General features: G+C 45.7%; 1 protein-coding gene across 2 annotated transcripts; it reads right to left on the bottom strand.

Annotated features, from left to right (window-relative positions):
• Window positions 1-4,531: 4,531 nt before the first annotated feature.
• On the bottom strand, window positions 4,532-18,076 carry agt (angiotensinogen). 2 transcript variants are annotated; one of them, XM_062996259.1, is made up of 5 exons: window positions 18,020-18,076; window positions 11,230-12,029; window positions 7,079-7,352; window positions 5,093-5,243; window positions 4,532-4,869 (listed from the first exon to the last, which is right to left on the bottom strand). In XM_062996259.1, the coding sequence occupies exons 2-5, from the start codon at window positions 11,990-11,992 to the stop codon at window positions 4,693-4,695; spliced, it is 1,365 nt and encodes a 454-aa protein (XP_062852329.1). In that variant the 5' UTR covers window positions 11,993-12,029; window positions 18,020-18,076; the 3' UTR covers window positions 4,532-4,692. The 2 variants fall into 2 exon arrangements, with proteins under 2 accessions (XP_062852329.1, XP_062852330.1); XM_062996260.1 differs by lacking the exon at window positions 18,020-18,076 and having other exon boundaries at window positions 11,230-12,040.
• Window positions 18,077-19,377: the final 1,301 nt, after the last annotated feature.

Raw genomic sequence — 19,377 nt, 5'->3', positions numbered from 1 at the left:
TGACGATGCACCAATACACACAGCAAGACTGGTGAAAGATTGGTTTGATGAACATGAAAGTGAAGTTGAACATCTCCCATGGCCTGCACAGTCACCAGATCTAAATATTATTGAGCCACTTTGGGGTGTTTTGGAGAAGCGAGTCAGGAAACGTTTTCCTCCACCAGCATCACGTAGTGACCTGGCCACTATCCTGCAAGAAGAATGGCTTAAAATCCCTCTGACCACTGTGCAGGACTTGTATATGTCATTTCCAAGACGAATTGACGCTGTATTGGCCGCAAAAGGAGGCCCTACACCATACTAATAAATTATTGTGGTCTAAAACCAGTGGCGGATGCTGGTCTTTCAAAGAGGGGAAGCTCATTGTCGAACTAACGAAACGATATTAAACTCGAACAAGGAAATGTTGAAATTATGTTAAACTGAAACAAATACTATGAGTGTGTTTTATTTACACAATGAACAATGGAAATGGTCAAGTAATTTCACCAAGCAAATACCAAGAAATGGGTTGCAGCAGTTTGTCTTTCGGCTTCATTTGCAAAATCCGCGATGGGACTGAAGCTCCGAGTGATTAAGTGACGGTGTAGATCTCAAAATAGCTGTCAATCAAAACGGGATTCAGCCTTTCGACTGATCCTCCAATCATCTTGCAGAAGCTCAGCGTCCAGACCCGCCCACAGCTCCATTCACCCCCAGAGACGCTCAGCGTCCGGGGGCGGGACAAAATCGTGGCATTTATCCAATGACCGGCGAGTTTCGAAGCCATGAAAAAAACTTTTCCATGCAGTCCCATTGAAGTGAAGAGACGCTCAGCTTCTACGGGCAAATGCACTGATGCTACGGGAACGTATGAGAAGTTCGAGTCAGTCGATTTGTGATAAGTAGCTGATTCTGAACGAACTCGTCTTCGAGATGAACGTGTTCTAACGCATTTGTAGAAATGTTAACACAACTGTACATATTTTTGACATTTTAGGGGAAGCTGAGCTTCCCTTGCAGTCTTAGAGAAATCGCCACTGATATATATATATATATATATATATATATATATATATATATATATATATATATATATATATATATATATATACAGTGTATCACAAAAGTGAGTACACCCCTCACATTTCTGCAGATATTTAAGTATATCTTTTCATGGGACAACACTGACAAAATGACACTTTGACACAATGAAAAGTACTCTGTGTGCAGCTTATATAACAGTGTAAATTTATTCTTCCCTCAAAATAACTCAATATACAGCCATTAATGTCTAAACCACCGGCAACAAAAGTGAGTACACCCCTAAGAGACTACACCCCTAAATGTCCAAATTGAGCACTGCTTGTCATTTTCCCTCCAAAATGTCATGTGATTTGTTAGTGTTACTAGGTCTCAGGTGTGCATAGGGAGCAGGTGTGTTCAATTTAGTAGTACAGCTCTCACACTCTCTCATACTGGTCACTGAAAGTTCCAACATGGCACCTCATGGCAAAGAACTCTCTAAGGATCTTAAAAGACGAATTGTTGCGCTACATGAAGATGGCCAAGGCTACAAGAAGATTGCCAACACCCTGAAACTGAGCTGCAGCACAGTGGCCAAGATCATCCAGCATTTTAAAAGAGCAGGGTCCACTCAGAACAGACCTCGCATTGGTCGTCCAAAGAAGCTGAGTGCACGTGCTCAGCGTCACATCCAACTGCTGTCTTTGAAAGATAGGCGCAGGAGTGCTGTCAGCATTGCTGCAGAGATTGAAAAGGTAGGGGGTCAGCCTGTCAGTGCTCAGACCATACGCCGCACACTACATCAAATTGGTCTGCATGGCTGTCACCCCAGAAGGAAGCCTCTTCTGAAGTCTCTACACAAGAAAGCCCGCAAACAGTTTGCTGAAGACATGTCAACAAAGGACATGGATTACTGGAACCATGTCCTATGGTCTGATGAGACCAAGATTAATTTGTTTGGTTCAGATGGTCTCAAGCATGTGTGGCGGCAATCAGGTGAGGAGTACAAAGATAAGTGTGTCATGCCTACAGTCAAGCATGGTGGTGGGAATGCCATGGTCTGGGGCTGCATGAGTGCAGCAGGTGTTGGGGAGTTACATTTCATTGAGGGACACATGAACTCCAATATGCACTGTGAAATACTGAAGCAGAGCATGATCCCCTCCCTCTGGAAACTGGGTCGCAGGGCAGTGTTCCAGCATGATAATGACCCCAAACACACCTCTAACACGACCACTGCTTTATTGAAGAGGCTGAGGGTAAAGGTGATGGACTGGCCAAGCATGTCTCCAGACCTAAACCCAATAGAACATCTTTGGGGCATCCTCAAGCGGAAGGTGGAGGAGCGCAAAGTCTCGAATATCCGCCAGCTCCGTGATGTCGTCATGGAGGAGTGGAAAAGCATTCCAGTGGCAACCTGTGAAGCTCCGGTAAACTCCATGCCCAGGAGAGTTAAGGAAGTTCTGGGAAATAATGGTGGCCACACAAAATATTGACACTTCAGGAACTTTCACTAAGGGGTGTACTCACTTTTGTTGCCGGTGGTTTAGACATTAATGGCTGTATATTGAGTTATTTTGAGGGAAGAATAAATTTACACTGTTATATAAGCTGCACACAGACTACTTTTCATTGTGTCAAAGTGTCATTTTGTCAGTGTTGTCCCATGAAAAGATATACTTAAATATCTGCAGAAATGTGAGGGGTGTACTCACTTTTGTGATACACTGTATATACAGTGTATCACAAAAGTGAGTACACCCCTCACATTTCTGCAAATATTTCATTATATCTTTTCATGGGACAACACTATAGACATGAAACTTGGATATAACTTAGAGTAGTCAGTGTACAGCTTGTATAGCAGTGTAGATTTACTGTCTTCTGAAAATAACTCAACACACAGCCATTAATGTCTAAATAGCTGGCAACATAAGTGAGTACACCCCACAGTGAACATGTCCAAATTGTGCCCAAATGTGTCGTTGTCCCTCCCTGGTGTCATGTGTCAAGGTCCCAGGTGTAAATGGGGAGCAGGGCTGTTAAATTTGGTGTTTTGGGTACAATTCTCTCATACTGGCCACTGGATATTCAACATGGCACCTCATGGCAAAGAACTCTCTGAGGATGTGAGAAATAGAATTGTTGCTCTCCACAAAGATGGCCTGGGCTTTAAGAAGATTGCTAACACCCTGAAACTGAGCTACAGCATGGTGGCCAAGGTCATACAGCGGTTTTCCAGGACAGGTTCCACTCGGAACAGGCTTCGCCAGGGTCGACCAAAGAAGTTGAGTCCACGTGTTCGGCGTCATATCCAGAGGTTGGCTTTAAAAAATAGACACATGAGTGCTGCCAGCATTGCTGCAGAGGTTGAAGACGTGGGAGGTCAGCCTGTCAGTGCTCAGACCATACGCCGCACACTGCATCAACTCGGTCTGCATGGTCGTCATCCCAGAAGGAAGCTGACGCACAAGAAAGCCAGCAAACAGTTTGCTGAAAACAAGCAGTCCAAGAACATGGATTACTGGAATGCCCTGTGGTCTGACGAGACCAAGATAAACTTGTTTGGCTCAGATGGTGTCCAGCATGTGTGGCGGCGCCCTGGTGAGAAGTACCAAGACAACTGTATCTTGCCTACAGTCAAGCATGGTGGTGGTAGCATCATGGTCTTGGGCTGCATGAGTGTTGCTGGCACTGGGGAGCTGCAGTTCATTGAGGGAAACATGAATTCCAACATGTACTGTGACATTCTGAAACAGAGCATGATCCCCTCCCTTCGAAAACTGGGCCTCATGGCAGTTTTCCAACAGGATAACGACCCCAAACACAACCTCCAAGATGACAACTGCCTTGCTGAGGAAGCTGAAGGTAAAGGTGATGGACTAAACCCAATTGAGCACCTGTGGCGCATCCTCAAGTGGAAGGTGGAGGAGTTCAAGGTGTCTAACATCCACCAGCTCCGTGATGTCATCATGGAGGAGTGGAAGAGGATTCCAGTAGCAACCTGTGCAGCTCTGGTGAATTCCATGCCCAGGAGGGTTATGGCAGTGCTGGATAATAATGGTGGTCACACAAAATATTGACACTTTGGGCACAATTTGGACATGTTCACTGTGGGGTGTACTCACTTATGTTGCCAGCTATTTAGACATTAATGGCTGTGTGTTGAGTTATTTTCAGAAGACAGTAAATCTACACTGCTATACAAGCTGTACACTAACTACTCTAAGTTATATCCAAGTTTCATGTCTATAGTGTTGTCCCATGAAAAGATATAATAAAATATTTGCAGAAATGTGAGGGGTGTACTCACTTTTGTGATACACTGTATATATATATATATATATATATATATATATATATATATATATATATATATAATGTTGCTGACTTTTGTTGTCCACAAGTCATTTTTTGCGAGTCATGAGTCGAGTCTGAAGTCGCTGTGTGTGCGACTTACGTGCGACTCTGACTCGAGTCCCCATCTCTGGTATAAATCAGACTAATAGTCAGTGAGAGAGGGTGTTTCTGATTTTTTTTAATGTTACAATACTAAAGAAAATTTTCTTGTCCCATTACTTACACTATAGAAGCTTTATACTGCAGTGAGATGAAGAGAAACTAGCCTTACACACACACACACGTATGCATTAGAATTCGGCTCTACGGCGGCTCTGCTGTTCTTTACACCGCCGGGTTTAGGATCTTCCCCAGCATCAGGATGGTGTTGGAGTTTCCCTCCACGATGGCGAACAGAAAAGGTCGGTTCACCGTGACCTTGAGAGGATCTCTGTCGTCCCGAGTCTGGTTCTGAACTTCTGCTCCTGCCTCAGACATCTCGAACTGAACCTTGTTGATCACCTGCCAGATAAACCGAGGTACAGAAACTTTCATTAATGCTGTTATTTATTTCATTATTATTGTATTTTATGCCATTTATTTCCCTCTTTTTGAACCCTAATCCGTTGCCAGTTGTAGCGTAAGGAAGGGCTCATGACGAGGGCGGGCACACACACAGAGATGTTACATAAATGTATAATTTAATGATACGATGTGTTTTGGAATGTCTTTAGTGGAGTTTTACCTTGTCGACAGTGAAATTCTTCTTGGTGCTGAGCCTCTCGAAGCTGGCGTCTGAGCCCAGCAGGTATTTCTCGACAGCCATGTCGGATAACAGAGATCTCAGGTCAGTCACTGCGGTCATCGAGAATTTAGGCAGGGACAATTCCAGGTACCTACGAATAAAAACAAAACAAAACATAATTTAAGGACTAACATAATTCATGGCCGTGAAAAGTGCGTCACAGACCGTGAAAGGAGCCTTTTCCTGTTTGTGTTTAACGATTGAACATTTTTCATTTGTGCAGCGTTCAAGTGTCTCACGTTTACTGCTTAATCTGCACTATGAGGCATCCTAGTAATCCTACAGCAATTCAGTTAGCAATAGCTTAGTCAAAATGTCCAAGATGTCAAAGTCTAAAGCAGCTAAAAACACGACTCGTGTAACTGAGTTTGGAAACTAACAACCAATTCTGTGGTTGCAGGAAGAGGGGGGTCGAAACATGGGCGAGTATTTTTTTTGTATTTGAGACAGAACATGAAGCTTCGCACTGTCTCTGGATGCTCTAGGTCAGCGCTCCTCAACCTTTTTTGCAGCACAGGCAAGTTTCATATGAGATAAGATTTCACGGACCGGCGGGGGCGGCAGGATTTTAAATATAAAAACTATAGAATAGAAAATCTGTGTGAATCCTGAGCTTTTTTCGATGCAATGAGACGCTGCTGGTGATTGGAGACAATAACACCTGAAAAAAATTTGGAAATGTAATCGCTCTTGTAGTGATCTCTAATTATTTATTCTTTCTGTGCAGCCCGGTAATAAATGACCCACAGACCGGTACCAGGCCAGTGGTTGGGGACCACTGCTCTAGGTTTACATTCAACTATTTAGGTAGCTGTGCTGTGTATCGTAGCTTCGTTTATTCTATCATTTGGGCGGCACGGTGGCTCAGTGGGCAGCACTGTCGCCTCACAGCAAGAAGGTCCTGGGTTTGATCCCCAGGTGGAGCGATCTGGGTCCTCTCTGTGTGGAGTTTGCATGTTCTCCCCGTGTCTGCGTGGGTGCTTCGGTTTCCTCCCACAGTCCAAAGACATGCAAGTGAGGTGAATTTGAGACACTAAATTGTCCACGACTGTGTTTGATATAACCTTGTGAACTGATGAATCTTGTGTAATGAGTAACTACCGTTCCTGTCATGAATGTAACCAAAGAGTGTAAAACATGACGATAAAACCCTAATAAACAAACAAAGTGAGATGTGGTTCTTTTCTTTAAAAATCTGTGAAATTAAGCGAATTTAATAGGACTCTACTTATATGCGAGTCAAAAGACCTTTTGTTGAATCTCCCACGCTGACACTGAAGTTATTGATTTGTAGCTGTTGGACGTTTGAAGTATTGGGGCAGGAGACTGAACCTTGACCCGTTGTTTAGCTCTCAGTGGTGTTACTTTTACTTTTAAAATGCTGCTGGACATCCCAAACACTTTTGTGACTTTACAGCCTCCACTGTCTTGGGAGGGCAAGAGAAGAATTTGGTGCACCTAGTTAGAACACAAAAAATGTGAGATTGGGACTGATGGCGGGCGAGAATGCCCGATTGGCATTCTGTGTTCCAGTTTATTTAAAACAGGGGTGTCCAAACTACAGTTCGAGAGGTATTTTTGAAACGACCCTGATATTTTAATTAATTAAATAATAATAATAATAATATAATTTCCAGTTTGAACACTGGGTGTCGCTATCACACAAAACAAATGTTAAACCTTCTCCAGTTTATAACTCAAACATTAACGATTCCTGAACGATTCCTAAATAATGTTCCTGAACATTTGGATAGACATGACAACCCCAAAAAGACTCCTAAGAAAGATTTAAGGCACATTGGTATTTTTTGATTGATTTCAGGATTTCAAGATATTGATGTCAGGAATCCGTTGCACAATGAACTCAATAATCAGGATTGGTGTCCACATACTTTTGGCCGTATGGAAGCGTCCTGCCTTACTCACCTCTTCTTCAGATGTCTGTTCCATGTAGATAAGACTTCAGTCAGGAGTTGATTTTCGATGTCCTGCAGTCTGACCCCTTCGTGAGGCAGCACCAGGAGCATGTAGGTCCTCTTGCTGAGGCCCAGTTTGACCACGCTGCACTTCCTGCCGGGGTCGCTGAGGTGCATGTAGTCGCCGGCGTGCGTCATGAGCGGTACCTTCACCGTCGACTTCTCATCGATCCTAAAATCCTGTAGCGTGGTCTGCTCCGGCTGGAAGGCTGTTCTCCAGTTTCCTGTGATTGATAACATTTCCACATCATTCATTACATGTTTGCAATCACAAATCAGAAAAAGTTGGGACAGCATGGAAAATGCTAATATAATAAAAACACAGAGTTTCTTACATTTACTTTGACTTTTATTTGATGTCAGACAGGATGAACCTGAGATATTTCATCTTTTATCTGCTCAACTTCATTTCATTTATTAATAAACATCCATTCCTGCATTTCAGACCTGCAACACGTTTCATCCCTCAGACGGCGCCGCATCAAGAACCTCCACTCAACAATAGCTGATATAACCACATGGGTGAGGGTTTAGTTTATCAAACCTTTATCAAGCTCTACAATACAGAGTTACTGCACAAATGATACTTAAAACTTTACTGTGCAAAAAAGAAGCCTGTTAAACATGTCCAGAAGTGGCGTCCACTTCTCTGGGCTCAGAGGCATCTAGGATGGACCATCACACAGTGGAAACGTGTATTGTGGTCAAATGAATCAGCATTCCAGCTCTTTTTTGGATAAAATGGATGCTGTGTGCTCCGGACCAAAGATGAAAAGAACCATCCAGACTGTTATCAGCAACACGTCCAAAAGCCAGGGTCTGTCATGGTATGGGGCGTGTGTCAGTACCAGGGTCTGTCATGGTATGGGGGTGTGTCAGTACCAGGGTCTGTCATGGTATGGGGCGTGTGTCAGTACCAGGGTCTGTCATGGTATGGGGGTGTGTCAGTACCAGGGTCTGTCATGGTATGGGGCGTGTGTCAGTACCAGGGTCTGTCATGGTATGGGGGTGTGTCAGTACCAGGGTCTGTCATGGTATGGGGGTGTGTCAGTACCAGGGTCTGTCATGGTATGGGGTGTGTCAGTGCCAGGGTCTGTCATGGTATGGGGGTGTGTCAGTACCAGGGTCTGTCATGGTATGGGGTGTGTCAGTGCCAGGGTCTTTCATGGTATGGGGTGTGTCAGTACCAGGGTCTGTCATGGTATGGGGGTGTGTCAGTACCAGGGTCTGTCATGGTATGGGGGCGTGTCAGTGCCAGGGTCTGTCATGGTATGGGGGTGTGTCAGTGCCAGGGTCTGTCATGGTATGGGGTGTGTCAGTACCAGGGTCTATCATGGTATGGGGGTGTGTCAGTACCAGGGTCTATCATGGTATGGGGGTGTGTCAGTACCAGGGTCTGTCATGGTATGGGGGTGTGTCAGTGCCAGGGTCTGTCATGGTATCGGGGTGTGTCAGTGCCAGGGTCTGTCATGGTATGGGGTGTGTCAGTACCAGGGTCTATCATGGTATGGGGGTGTGTCAGTACCAGGGTCTGTCATGATATGGGGGTGTGTCAGTACCAGGGTCTATCATGGTATGGGGGTGTGTCAGTGCCAGGGTCTATCATGGTATGGGGGTGTGTCAGTACCAGGGTCTGTCATGGTATGGGGGTGTGTCAGTACCAGGGTCTGTCATGGTATGGGGGCGTGTCAGTGCCCTTGGTAAAGGTCATTTACACTCTGTGATGCAGCATTAATGCAGAAAAGTACGTTGAGATCTTAGAGCAACATGTGCTGCCTTCAAGACGTCGTCTTTTCCAGGGATGTCCAGCATTTTTCAACAAGACGATGCAAAACCACCTGCTGCACACATTACAAAGGCGTGGCTGCGGAAGAAGAGGGTAAGAGTACTGGACTGGCCTGCCTGCAGTCCTGACCTGTCCCCAATAGAGAATGTGTGGAGGATTTTGAAACATAAAATGTGACAACGACGACCCCCCGTACTGCTGCACATCTTAAGACGTGTTTGCAGGAAGAACGAGACAAAATAAAAGCTGAAACACTAAATCACTTGGTCTCCTCGGTGCCAAAACCTCTTTTAAGTGGTGAAAAGGAACGACAACATTACAAAGTGGTAAATGCTTTACCGTCCCAACTTTTTTTTGGAATGTGTTGCAGGCCTGAAATGCAGGAATGGATGTTTATTAATAAATGAAATATCTTGGGTTCAGCCATGTCATTTCTATTCTATCCATATTATTTCTAATATCAATCCATCTGTCCATATATTGATATACTGTTCATTCATATAAATCATTTAAATATACATCTTATACCAGGGGAGTCCAAACTACTGTCCGTGGGGTTCAGGATCCCAGCGCTGATGTGTTAGCGGAATATATACACCGATCAGCCATAACATTAAAACCACCTCCTTGGTTCTACACTCACTGTCCATTTTATCAGCTCCACTTACCATATAGAAGCTTTGTAGTTCTACAATTACTGACTGTAGTCCATGTGTTTCTCTACATACTTTGTTTCTCTACAACATTTATGCTGTCAGGACTCTCCCAGGACCCCCACAGGACCACCACAGAGCAGGTATTATTTAGGCGGTGGATCATTCTCAGCACTGCAGTGACACTGACATGGTGGTGGTGTGTTAGTGTGTGTTGTGCTGTTATGAGTGGATCAGACACAGCAGCGCTGCTGAAGTTCTTAAATACCGTGTCCACTCACTGTCCACTCTATTAGACACTCCTACCTAGTTGGTCCACCTTGTAGATGTAAAGTCAGAGACGATCGCTCATCTATTGCTGCTGTTTGAGTCGGTCATCTTCTAGACCTTCATCAGTGGTCACAGGACTCTGCCCACGGGAGACTGTTGGCTGGATATATTTGGTTGGTGGACTATTCTCAGTCCAGCAGTGACAGTGAGGTGTTTAAAAACTCCAGCAGCACTGCTGTCTGATCCACTCATACCAGCACAACACACACTAACACACCACCACCATGTCAGTGTCACTGCAGTGCTGAGAATGATCCACCACCTAAATAATACCTGCTCTGTGGTGGTCCTGTGGGGGTCCTGACCATTGAAGAACAGGGTGAAAGCAGGTTAAAAAAGTATGTAGAGAAACAGATGGACTACAGTCAGTAATTGTAGAAATACAAAGTGCTTCTATATGGTAAGTGGAGCTGATAAAATGGACAGTGAGTGTAGAAACAAGGAGGTGGTTTTAATGTTATGGCTGATCAGTGTATATAGCACATCAATAACATTCAAACCTTCCTTAATAAATATCCTAAATATCCTAGAAAGCATCCAGCCCCATTTTAGTGCATCCAATTTTCACCCGATTGCGTTATGCTTCCTCTCTACTGGTGCTGACCCTGGCCCCGATTGAGAAGAGCGAACTGACACACGCCCCTTCCGACACGTGTGCAGTACCCGACTGCATCTTTTGGCCTGCACGAGGCGAGTTCATATGCGGATCAGCTTTGTGTACGGAGTGCCACACCCTGATCAATGAAGACAGCATCAATCTGCCAGCAGAGGTCGTAATTGCGTCAGTTATGAGGTCCCTATCCGGCTCCCTATTTGGATGAACAACAGCCAATCGGATGGCAGAGCTGAGATTCGATACGATGTATTCAAAATCCCAGCTCTGGTGTGCTAGCGTATTTTACCGCTGCGCCACCTGAGCGGCCACCAGCGATATTCATACTGTTTGGATATCTATCACTAATTAGAGGGCCACTGGTTAAAACCACACTAGTGCTAGGTTGCCACTGTTGGGCCCTTGAGCAGGGCCCTTAACCTTCAATTGCTTAGACAATGTACTGTAACAGTATTGTGAGCCACTTTGGATAAAAGCGTCTGCTAAATGCCCAAAATGTACTTCAACATCCATCTAGTCATCGTGCTTTACATTTTTGGCATTTTTGCTGACGCTTTTATCTAAATCGACTTACATTACTGTGACAGTGTACTGTCTAAACAATTGAGGATTAAGGGCCTTGCTCAAGGGCCAAACACTGCCAACCTGGCAGTGCTGGGCCTTGAACCAGCGACCTTTTAATTACTAGTCCAGTATCATCAATCCAATGTCACACACACCTTTGTAGTGTACAGAGCTTGCGAACAGCAGGTTCGTCGACTGGCTGACGTCTGTGAAGATGTTCTCCACCTTGCTCCCCGACGTCTTCTGGATGAAGCCGTTGACCTGCTCTTCGGCCTCTTTAGGCTGAGAGAAGTTCACCGCACGGACGAAGGAGGCGTCCGAAAAATCCTTCATTCCTCTCACGAAGTCTTTGGACAGGTCAGCGTCGCCGTTCACGAAGGACCAGACGAGGGTCTTAAGCTCGTCCCGGGGTCCGTCTGTGAGGGAGTTGATGGCCTGGAGCGTGCGCAGCACGGTGTGTCCGTCTATGAGGTAGACGCAGCCGGGCCGCTCCGTCTCCCAGTTCAGTCCCAGCAGCTGCTGGTAGGACACTGCCGTTTTCTCGGAGGTTCCCAGGTACAAAGTGACCAGGGTTCCAAACGCGTTAAAGGGAGAGAGAAGCACGTTGGCGTCGGCCTGCTTACGGCTGAGCGTCTGGTACATGCGCAGACCCAGGGAGTTCTGCAGTTCGGCCAGCACGGCGGTCCGCTGTGTGATGTTCTTCAGTTCCTCTATTTCGGGATGAGGGTCCGGTTCTGTGCTCTCTTGGATGGTGGGTAGTGAGGGAATGGTCTCGAGAGGCGGCGTCTGCTTGGGTTGAACCACCTCGCAGCTGATGTCACCAGAGCCGAAGAGGGAGAAGGGATGGATGTACACGCGGTTAGCAGTTCCTATTGTAAGATAGGTGAGCAGAAGAAGAGACACGGACTCCACCTTCATCTTTCCTTGTTTTTTGGACAGTTATCTCACAGCAGACCTAAAGAACATGAACCAAAATTAGACAACAATTACAATATTTGTAGTTGAGTTGATCTTATCCAGATAAACCTACAGAATTGGTGGTGCTAGTGCAAGTTATTGATTCTTTCATTATTTTTTATAACGTGGTGGCAGCCACCCAAGAGCTGGGGGTGTGGGGTTGTATCCTATTGCGTGGTCTAGTTTGACCGGCAGTTAGGGACACAGAAGAGTAGTACTGTAGCATACTGATCATTCGTGCGTTCTATCTCTCTGCACTGCCTAGTTTGGCCGGCAGGTGGTGCACGGTGGCTCAGTTACGTTTGATCCATCGATCTCTCCTGATTGACAGTAACCTGTGTCTTATAAGCATTAATTTGCTTCAGGTGGAAGGTTTCCACAGTATCACGGCTTCTCACTGTCCTCTTTGCCAGCTAATAGTTTGGCATACCTGCGTTTCTCTGAAGCCGTGATACCAGAACGCTCCGGTTTTCACTGACTCATTCTGTTTATTTCTGGGAACCCAGGTACCCCTTTTCCACTGACGTGGATCTGGCTCCGTTCTGGTTCGCGAACTTAATTTTGAACCGGTTCCGCGTGTTTCCACCGAAAAAAAGAGGTTCCAGACAGCAAACTAGCCTCTAATCTGGCACCACAGAATACTTGGTTTTTAGCATGAACCGTGACATCATCTGTGGTCGTGTCACAGTGTAGAGGTTTGAGAAGCTGCAAAACCCTGTTTGCGCTGCACTTCTATCTTTTAAAGTTCACCTGATTACATTTGGAGCCAGTTTGATGCTGATATTTCCTGATATTTTCAAAGAGATGAACTGTGTGATATAACGTGGTAAAAGTGACCCGGACAGTATAAACACAACGTGAAAAATAATGCGTAACGTGACTTATTGTACTAAAACAACGAGCGATGAATTGTGGCAGTACAGAGCACTTATAACCAGTACAGAGTGCTTATAACCAGTACAGTGCACTTATAACCAGTACAGAGCACTTATAACCAGTACAGAGACACTTATAACCAGTACAGAGCTCTTATAACCAGTACAGAGCTCTTATAACCAGTACAGAGTGCTTATAACCAGTACAGTGCACTTATAACCAGTACAAAGTGCTTATAACCAGTACAGTGCACTTATAACCAGTACAGAGTGCTTATAACCAGTACAGAGCGCTTATAACCAGTACAGAGCACTTATAACCAGTACAAAGTGCTTATAACCAGTACAGTGCACTTATAAGCAGTACAGAGCATTTATAACCAGTACAGAGCTCTTATAACCAGTACAGAGACACTTATAACCAGTACAAAGTGCTTATAACCAGTACAGAGCACTTATAACCAGTACAAAGTGCTTATAACCAGTACAGTGCACTTATAACCAGTACATAGCACTTATAACCAGTACAGAGCTCTTATAACCACTACAGAGACACTTATAACCAGTACAGAGTGCTTATAACAGTACAGTGCACTTATAACCAGTACAGTGCACTTATAACCAGTACAGAGCTCTTATAACCAGTACAGAGCGCTTATAACCAGTACAGTGCACTTATAACCAGTACAGAGCTCTTATAACCAGTACAGAGCTCTTATAACCAGTACAGAGCGCTTTTAACCAGTACAGAGTGCTTATAACCAGTACAGTGCACTTATAACCAGTAATAACGGAGAGTAATTGAGTGTTTGTGTGTGGTACTTTTAGTACATTCAGCCACGTTACGCTTTATTTAGTTGAAGCTTTTTGTGGATTCAGAACCTGGAGCTGCATAAACACACGTGAAGTAAATCCAGTTGAACACAGATACATGTGGAGCTGTTATACTGGGTTTGATGGTTATTTCACACAGATGTTTGTTCGTATCGTGGAACTTTAGTGTTTTATCGCTCAAGTCGAGCGCTGAGCAAATCGGTTATTTGTGCCGAGAGTCGCGGTGAGAGTGAAGCACAAAACTCTTCTCACGTCAATTAAAGAAAACAAGAACTGAGACAAACACGTCACGTCTTCTTATCACCGACAGCTGATCCATGCTTTTTACATAAAAACGAACATCTGTAACAACAGCACAAATCCCCACAGATAATCTACACGCTCCACCTTTATAGTTATTTATGTATATATATATACAGTATATTATGCATTTTCTCCCAATTTAGTGTAGTCAGTTTGTTGTCCGCTGCTGGGGGATCCCCGAATTTTTTGCAGTTGAGGTGGGTATATTGCTGCTCACACCTTCTCCGACCCGTGTGCAGCGGAAAAACTAGAAATACCGACCCCCCCCACCCCCCAGTACATTAAGTCACCCCCAACTCCGCCAAGGACGGTCCTAACCCCGGCTGAAAAAGGAGGAAGGTGGTCATTGTGGCGAAATGACCAGAACCAGGAAACTGGGGAAATTAGCTACGAAACTGTATGGAAAACGAGCTTCATTCGACGACGATTACTACTACCGCATTCGGGGCAGCCGATGCGCCAGCCCTATGGTCCCAGGAGGCTGGTGGGAAGTCAGCCATGGGCCAAACAACAACAACCAAACTTATTACGCCAAAGATCGAAACCAAAATTGCGGCTTGGAATGTCCGAACTGGTCATCACGTCGGCCAAAAGGAGCTTATTGCTCAAGAACTGTGCAAATGCCAAATCTCGATTGCAGCCTTATCAGAACTTCGAATCACAGGCTCTGGTCAAATGATCATTCAACCACCAGATTTCGATGAGAAAATGACATTGTTCTATTCTGGCGGCGAAAATCACGAATCGGGTGTCGGTTTTATGTTGGACTCTCGAACCACCAGAAGCGCCGTCGCCTTTCAGGCAGTTTCTGACCGGCTGGCAATTATGTCACTAAATGGAACAGTCAAAACTCATGTCATCGCTGTCTATGCGCCGACTGAAACCAGCCCAGACCCGGCCAAGGACGACTTCTACCAACATCTTCAGGAGGCGCTGGACTCGATTCCCCAAACAGAGCTAATCATTCTGGCCAGAGATTTCAATGCCCACATTGGCACTGATAGAACCGGTTGGGAAGCGACGATGGGGATCTTCGGCCACGGCGAAATCAACAATAACGGCTTACGTCTCCTTTCGTTCGCCTACACCAACAACCTGACCGTCGGAAATAGCTGGTTTCAACATCCGCTCAAACATCAGCTAACGTGGAGGAACCCAACGGGAAAGGACTCGGCGGTGCTTGACTACATCCTCGTCAACACCCGTTTTCGTTCATCCCTCAAGGACGTTCGAGCCATGAGAGGACCCGACTGTGGATCCGACCACCATCTCGTCCGTGCCAAGATCCAGCTAAAGCTTCAACGTGCTAAGCGGACCTCCAAACCACTAGTCAGGCGGGAATGGAGAAAGCTGATGGATCCCGCCATTAGCCAAAAATTCCAACTTAGCCTGTCAAATAGGTTTGCGGCGCTAACCACATTGGACGACGTGAACGAAGAAGAACAACGGATTTCCAACATCATCCTGGAATGTGCCGAGCCTCTATGCCCGCCAATCCGTCATCGAACGCAACCCTGGATCTCGGATGACTGTCTAGACCTAGTCGCCGAACGGAAGCGAGTGAAAATGGTAGATCATACCCGATATCGACAACTAAACCAGGAGGTTCGCCAGAAACTAAAGGAAGAACGTGAGGCGCACTGGAACCGGGTCGCGGCTGAGCTTGAAGAAGCAGCCGCAAAACACGAATACCGGACCTTGTATTGGACTCTGAAACGTCTTGGCGGAAAGACCAAATCGACCAATGATATCATCAAGAAATCAGACGGGACTTTCATCAAATCGCCGGAGGAGCGACTGCATCGCTGGAGGGAGTTCTTTCACGAGCTGTACAACCATGATCCTCCTCCAGGACCGTCAGCAGCACCACCTGATATCCCGCAACCTGCACGCCCAATGGTCGACTCGGAGCCCACTCTCCTGGAAGTCAAAGCCGCCGTTCGAGCCTTGAAGAACGGCAAACCGCCCGGAATTGATCGCATTACAGCAGAAGCCATCAAGGCTGGTGGTGAAGTCCTGCTCAACCGGCTCCATCTTCTCATCACGATGACCTGGAATACGGAGCAAATACCATCTACTTGGAAGAAAGCAATCATTATTCCTATCCTCAAAAAGGGCGACAGTCAAGATTGTAAGAACTATCGTGGCATCAGCCTGCTCTCGATCGTCGGCAAAGTCTTCATGAAGATCATTCAATCGCGACTCCAAAAGCATTGGGAGCAATCGAGCCGGGAAGAACAAGCCGGCTTCCGACCAGGACGCGGCTGCATCGACCAGATCTTCGCACTTCGGCAGCTAATGGAAGAACGGATCAGATGTGGAAAAAGAACTGTATTTCTTTTCATCGACTTCAAGTCCGCGTTCGACTGCATAGACTGGCCGGCGCTTTGGAAAGCCTTGGAGGTCGAACTCATACCCGAAAAAGTCATCTTGCTCCTCAAAGAAGCTTACAACGGCAGCACCAGCCAAGTCCGAATTCAAAATGAACTGTCAGAGGAGTTCACCATCAAGACCGGAGTTCGACAAGGGGATGTGGCCTCTCCACCTCTCTTCAATATCGTGGTGGATGCCATTATGCGGAAAGCCTTTGAAGGAAGAAGCGGTGTCCAGTTTAGTGGGAAACATCACTTACTGGACCTCATGTTCGCTGACGACAGCACCGTAGCAGCAGACGATGATGCCGAAGCCACCGATATCCTCAACAATATCGCTCGAATCGCCTCATCGTATGGCCTTAAGATAAATACCGACAAAACAAAGGTACTTACGACGGATGGCTCGCCGGCTTTCGTCCACCTTGATGGCGTTCAGCTCGAACAAGTGCATGAATTCAAGTATCTTGGCTCGATGGTCCAAGCGAAGAAAATTGCCGCCTCTGTGGACATCCATTCCCGAATAGGCCAGGCAGTCGCAGCGTTTGCGTCTCTCAAATGGTGTGTATGGAAGAAGGGCAACATTACCACTGCGACCAAAGTTCGCCTATTTCGGACACTTATTCTACCAATCCTCCTGTTTGGTTCCGAAGCGTGGACGCTACTCAAAACGGACCTGGACAAACTCGAGATCTTCCAAATGCGATGCTTACGCCAGATCGTTAAGGTTTCGCTCCATGATCGCATTACCAACGACACCATCCGATCTTGGTGCCAGAACCAACTAACCATCAAGGATCAAATTCAACAACGCCGTCTACGATGGTTTGGACACGTGTGCCGCATGAGCGAGTCCAGGCTACCTTACCAGCTTCTCTGGAGGACTCGGCCTGATCAGTGGAAAGTCCAGCGAGCGGCACCAAAGAAAACATGGTCGAAACAAATCGAGGAAGACCTGAGGAACCAACGACTTGATTTACACCAAGCAAAGACCGCGGCCACCGACCGAAAGCAATGGAAAAAGGTCGTACAGAAAGCTCGTGACCCAGCGGCACCTACAGCAGCATACTGGCTTCGAGGACGCCCTCAACCGGATGCCAGCTAAGGACTAAAAAAAAAAAAAAAATAAGTCACCCCCAGTGTTCAGTTCATGACTACGACCTTGGCTCAGAGTAAACAGTGAGCACGTCTGATTCGTTTCATGTTTAATGACAGCCTGGTACCATGTTCAGTGTTCCTGTCTTGTACCCAGGGTTTCTGGGTAACACCTGACACACTGTGACCAAAAATAAGCAAATAAAGAAGATGAATACGTTATTATTAGGTATGAATCACAATTTCACAAAAGAACGGTTCATTATTATATATAGATTATAGCTATATATAGAAATGATGAGGTGTAATAACCATAAGAGGTATGAGAGGAATTGTGTTTGATAAAACTCCACCAAAAGCACTAGAGTTTATCCAGATTCTGTACCCTGAAGTCTGAAGTCAGCTCAGGTCTAAAATCAGAGCTACTAGGTTAAAGCTAACAAGTACTGGTTTAAACCACACAAGATCACCATTAATAACCTTTTAACAACTAACAGAGTGTCACCTACCTCAGGATGTGCTGCTGGACGTCCAGCTGAAGTGATCTGTGTTAAACCTGCTGTTTAATTTCCAAAACTGATGAAATCTGGACTGATGATCCCCTCGGTTAAATATTAACTTTGATATTGGGACACAGACTCACTGACTCAGTGAACGTCAAGTTTTAGTTTTCCGTGTGTGATGTGAAATACAAACAGATGAGTGCAGAGTACCTGAACTGTTTACCCAGATATACAGACCGGAGGGAATGGAGCCATAACATTAAAACCACCTCCTTGTTTCTACACTCACTGTCCATTTTATCAGCTCCACTTACCATATAGAAGCACTTTGTAGTTCTACAATTACTGACTGTAGTCCATCTGTTTCTCTGCATACTTTTTTAACCTGCTTTCACCCTGTTCTTTAATGGTCAGGACCCCCACAGGACCACCACAGAGCAGGTATTATTTAGGTGGTGGATCATTCTCAGCACTGCAGTGACACTGACATGGTCCGACTGGAGTTTTTAAATACCGTGTCCACTTACTGTCCACTCTATTAGACACTCCTACCTGGTTGGTCCACCTTGTAGATGTAAAGTCAGAAACGATCGCTCATCTATTGCTGCTGTTTGAGTCGGTCATCTTCTAGAGCTTCATCAGTGGTCACAGGACGCTGCCTATGGGGCGCTGTTGGCTGGATATATTTGGTTGGTGGACTATTCTCAGTCCAGCAGTGACAGTGAGGTGTTTAAAAACTCCAGCAGTGCTGCTGTGTCTGATCCACTCATACCAGCACAACACACACTAACACACCACCACCATGTCAGTGTCACTGCAGTGCTGAGAATGATCCACCACCCAAATAATACCTGCTCTGTGGTGGTCCTGTGGGGGTCCTGACCATTGAAGAACAGCATGAAAAGGGGCTAACAAAGCATGCAGACAAATATATGGACTACAGTCAGTAATTGTAGAACTACAAAGTGCTTCTATATGGTAAGTAGAGCTGATAAAATGGACAGTGAGTGTAGAAACAGAGGTGGTTTTAATGTTTTGGCTAGTGTGTGTGCGTGTGCGTGTGTGTGTGTGTGTATTTAAGGTCAATGATGCAGCTTCCTGTCAACAGAGCTAACACAGTCTACATTACTCAGGGACGTTGTAGCCTAGTGTTTAGAGTACTGGACTACTAATCAGAGGGTTGCTGGTTCAAGCCCCACCACTGCCAGGTTGCTGCTGTTGGGCCCTTGAGCAAGGCCCTTAACCCTCAATTACTTCGACTGTATAGTATCACAGTACTGTAAGTCGCTTTGGATAAATGCTGAAAATGAAAATGTAAATGTACTCCACACATTAGGTCAAAACAAGGTCATAATCATGATATA

Source organism: Trichomycterus rosablanca, chromosome 5 (genome assembly GCF_030014385.1).
Source record: "Trichomycterus rosablanca isolate fTriRos1 chromosome 5, fTriRos1.hap1, whole genome shotgun sequence".
Lineage (NCBI taxonomy): Eukaryota > Metazoa > Chordata > Actinopteri > Siluriformes > Trichomycteridae > Trichomycterus > Trichomycterus rosablanca.
Note: the sequence above shows the minus strand (reverse complement) of the source record. Positions and strands in the feature narration are given on the sequence as shown.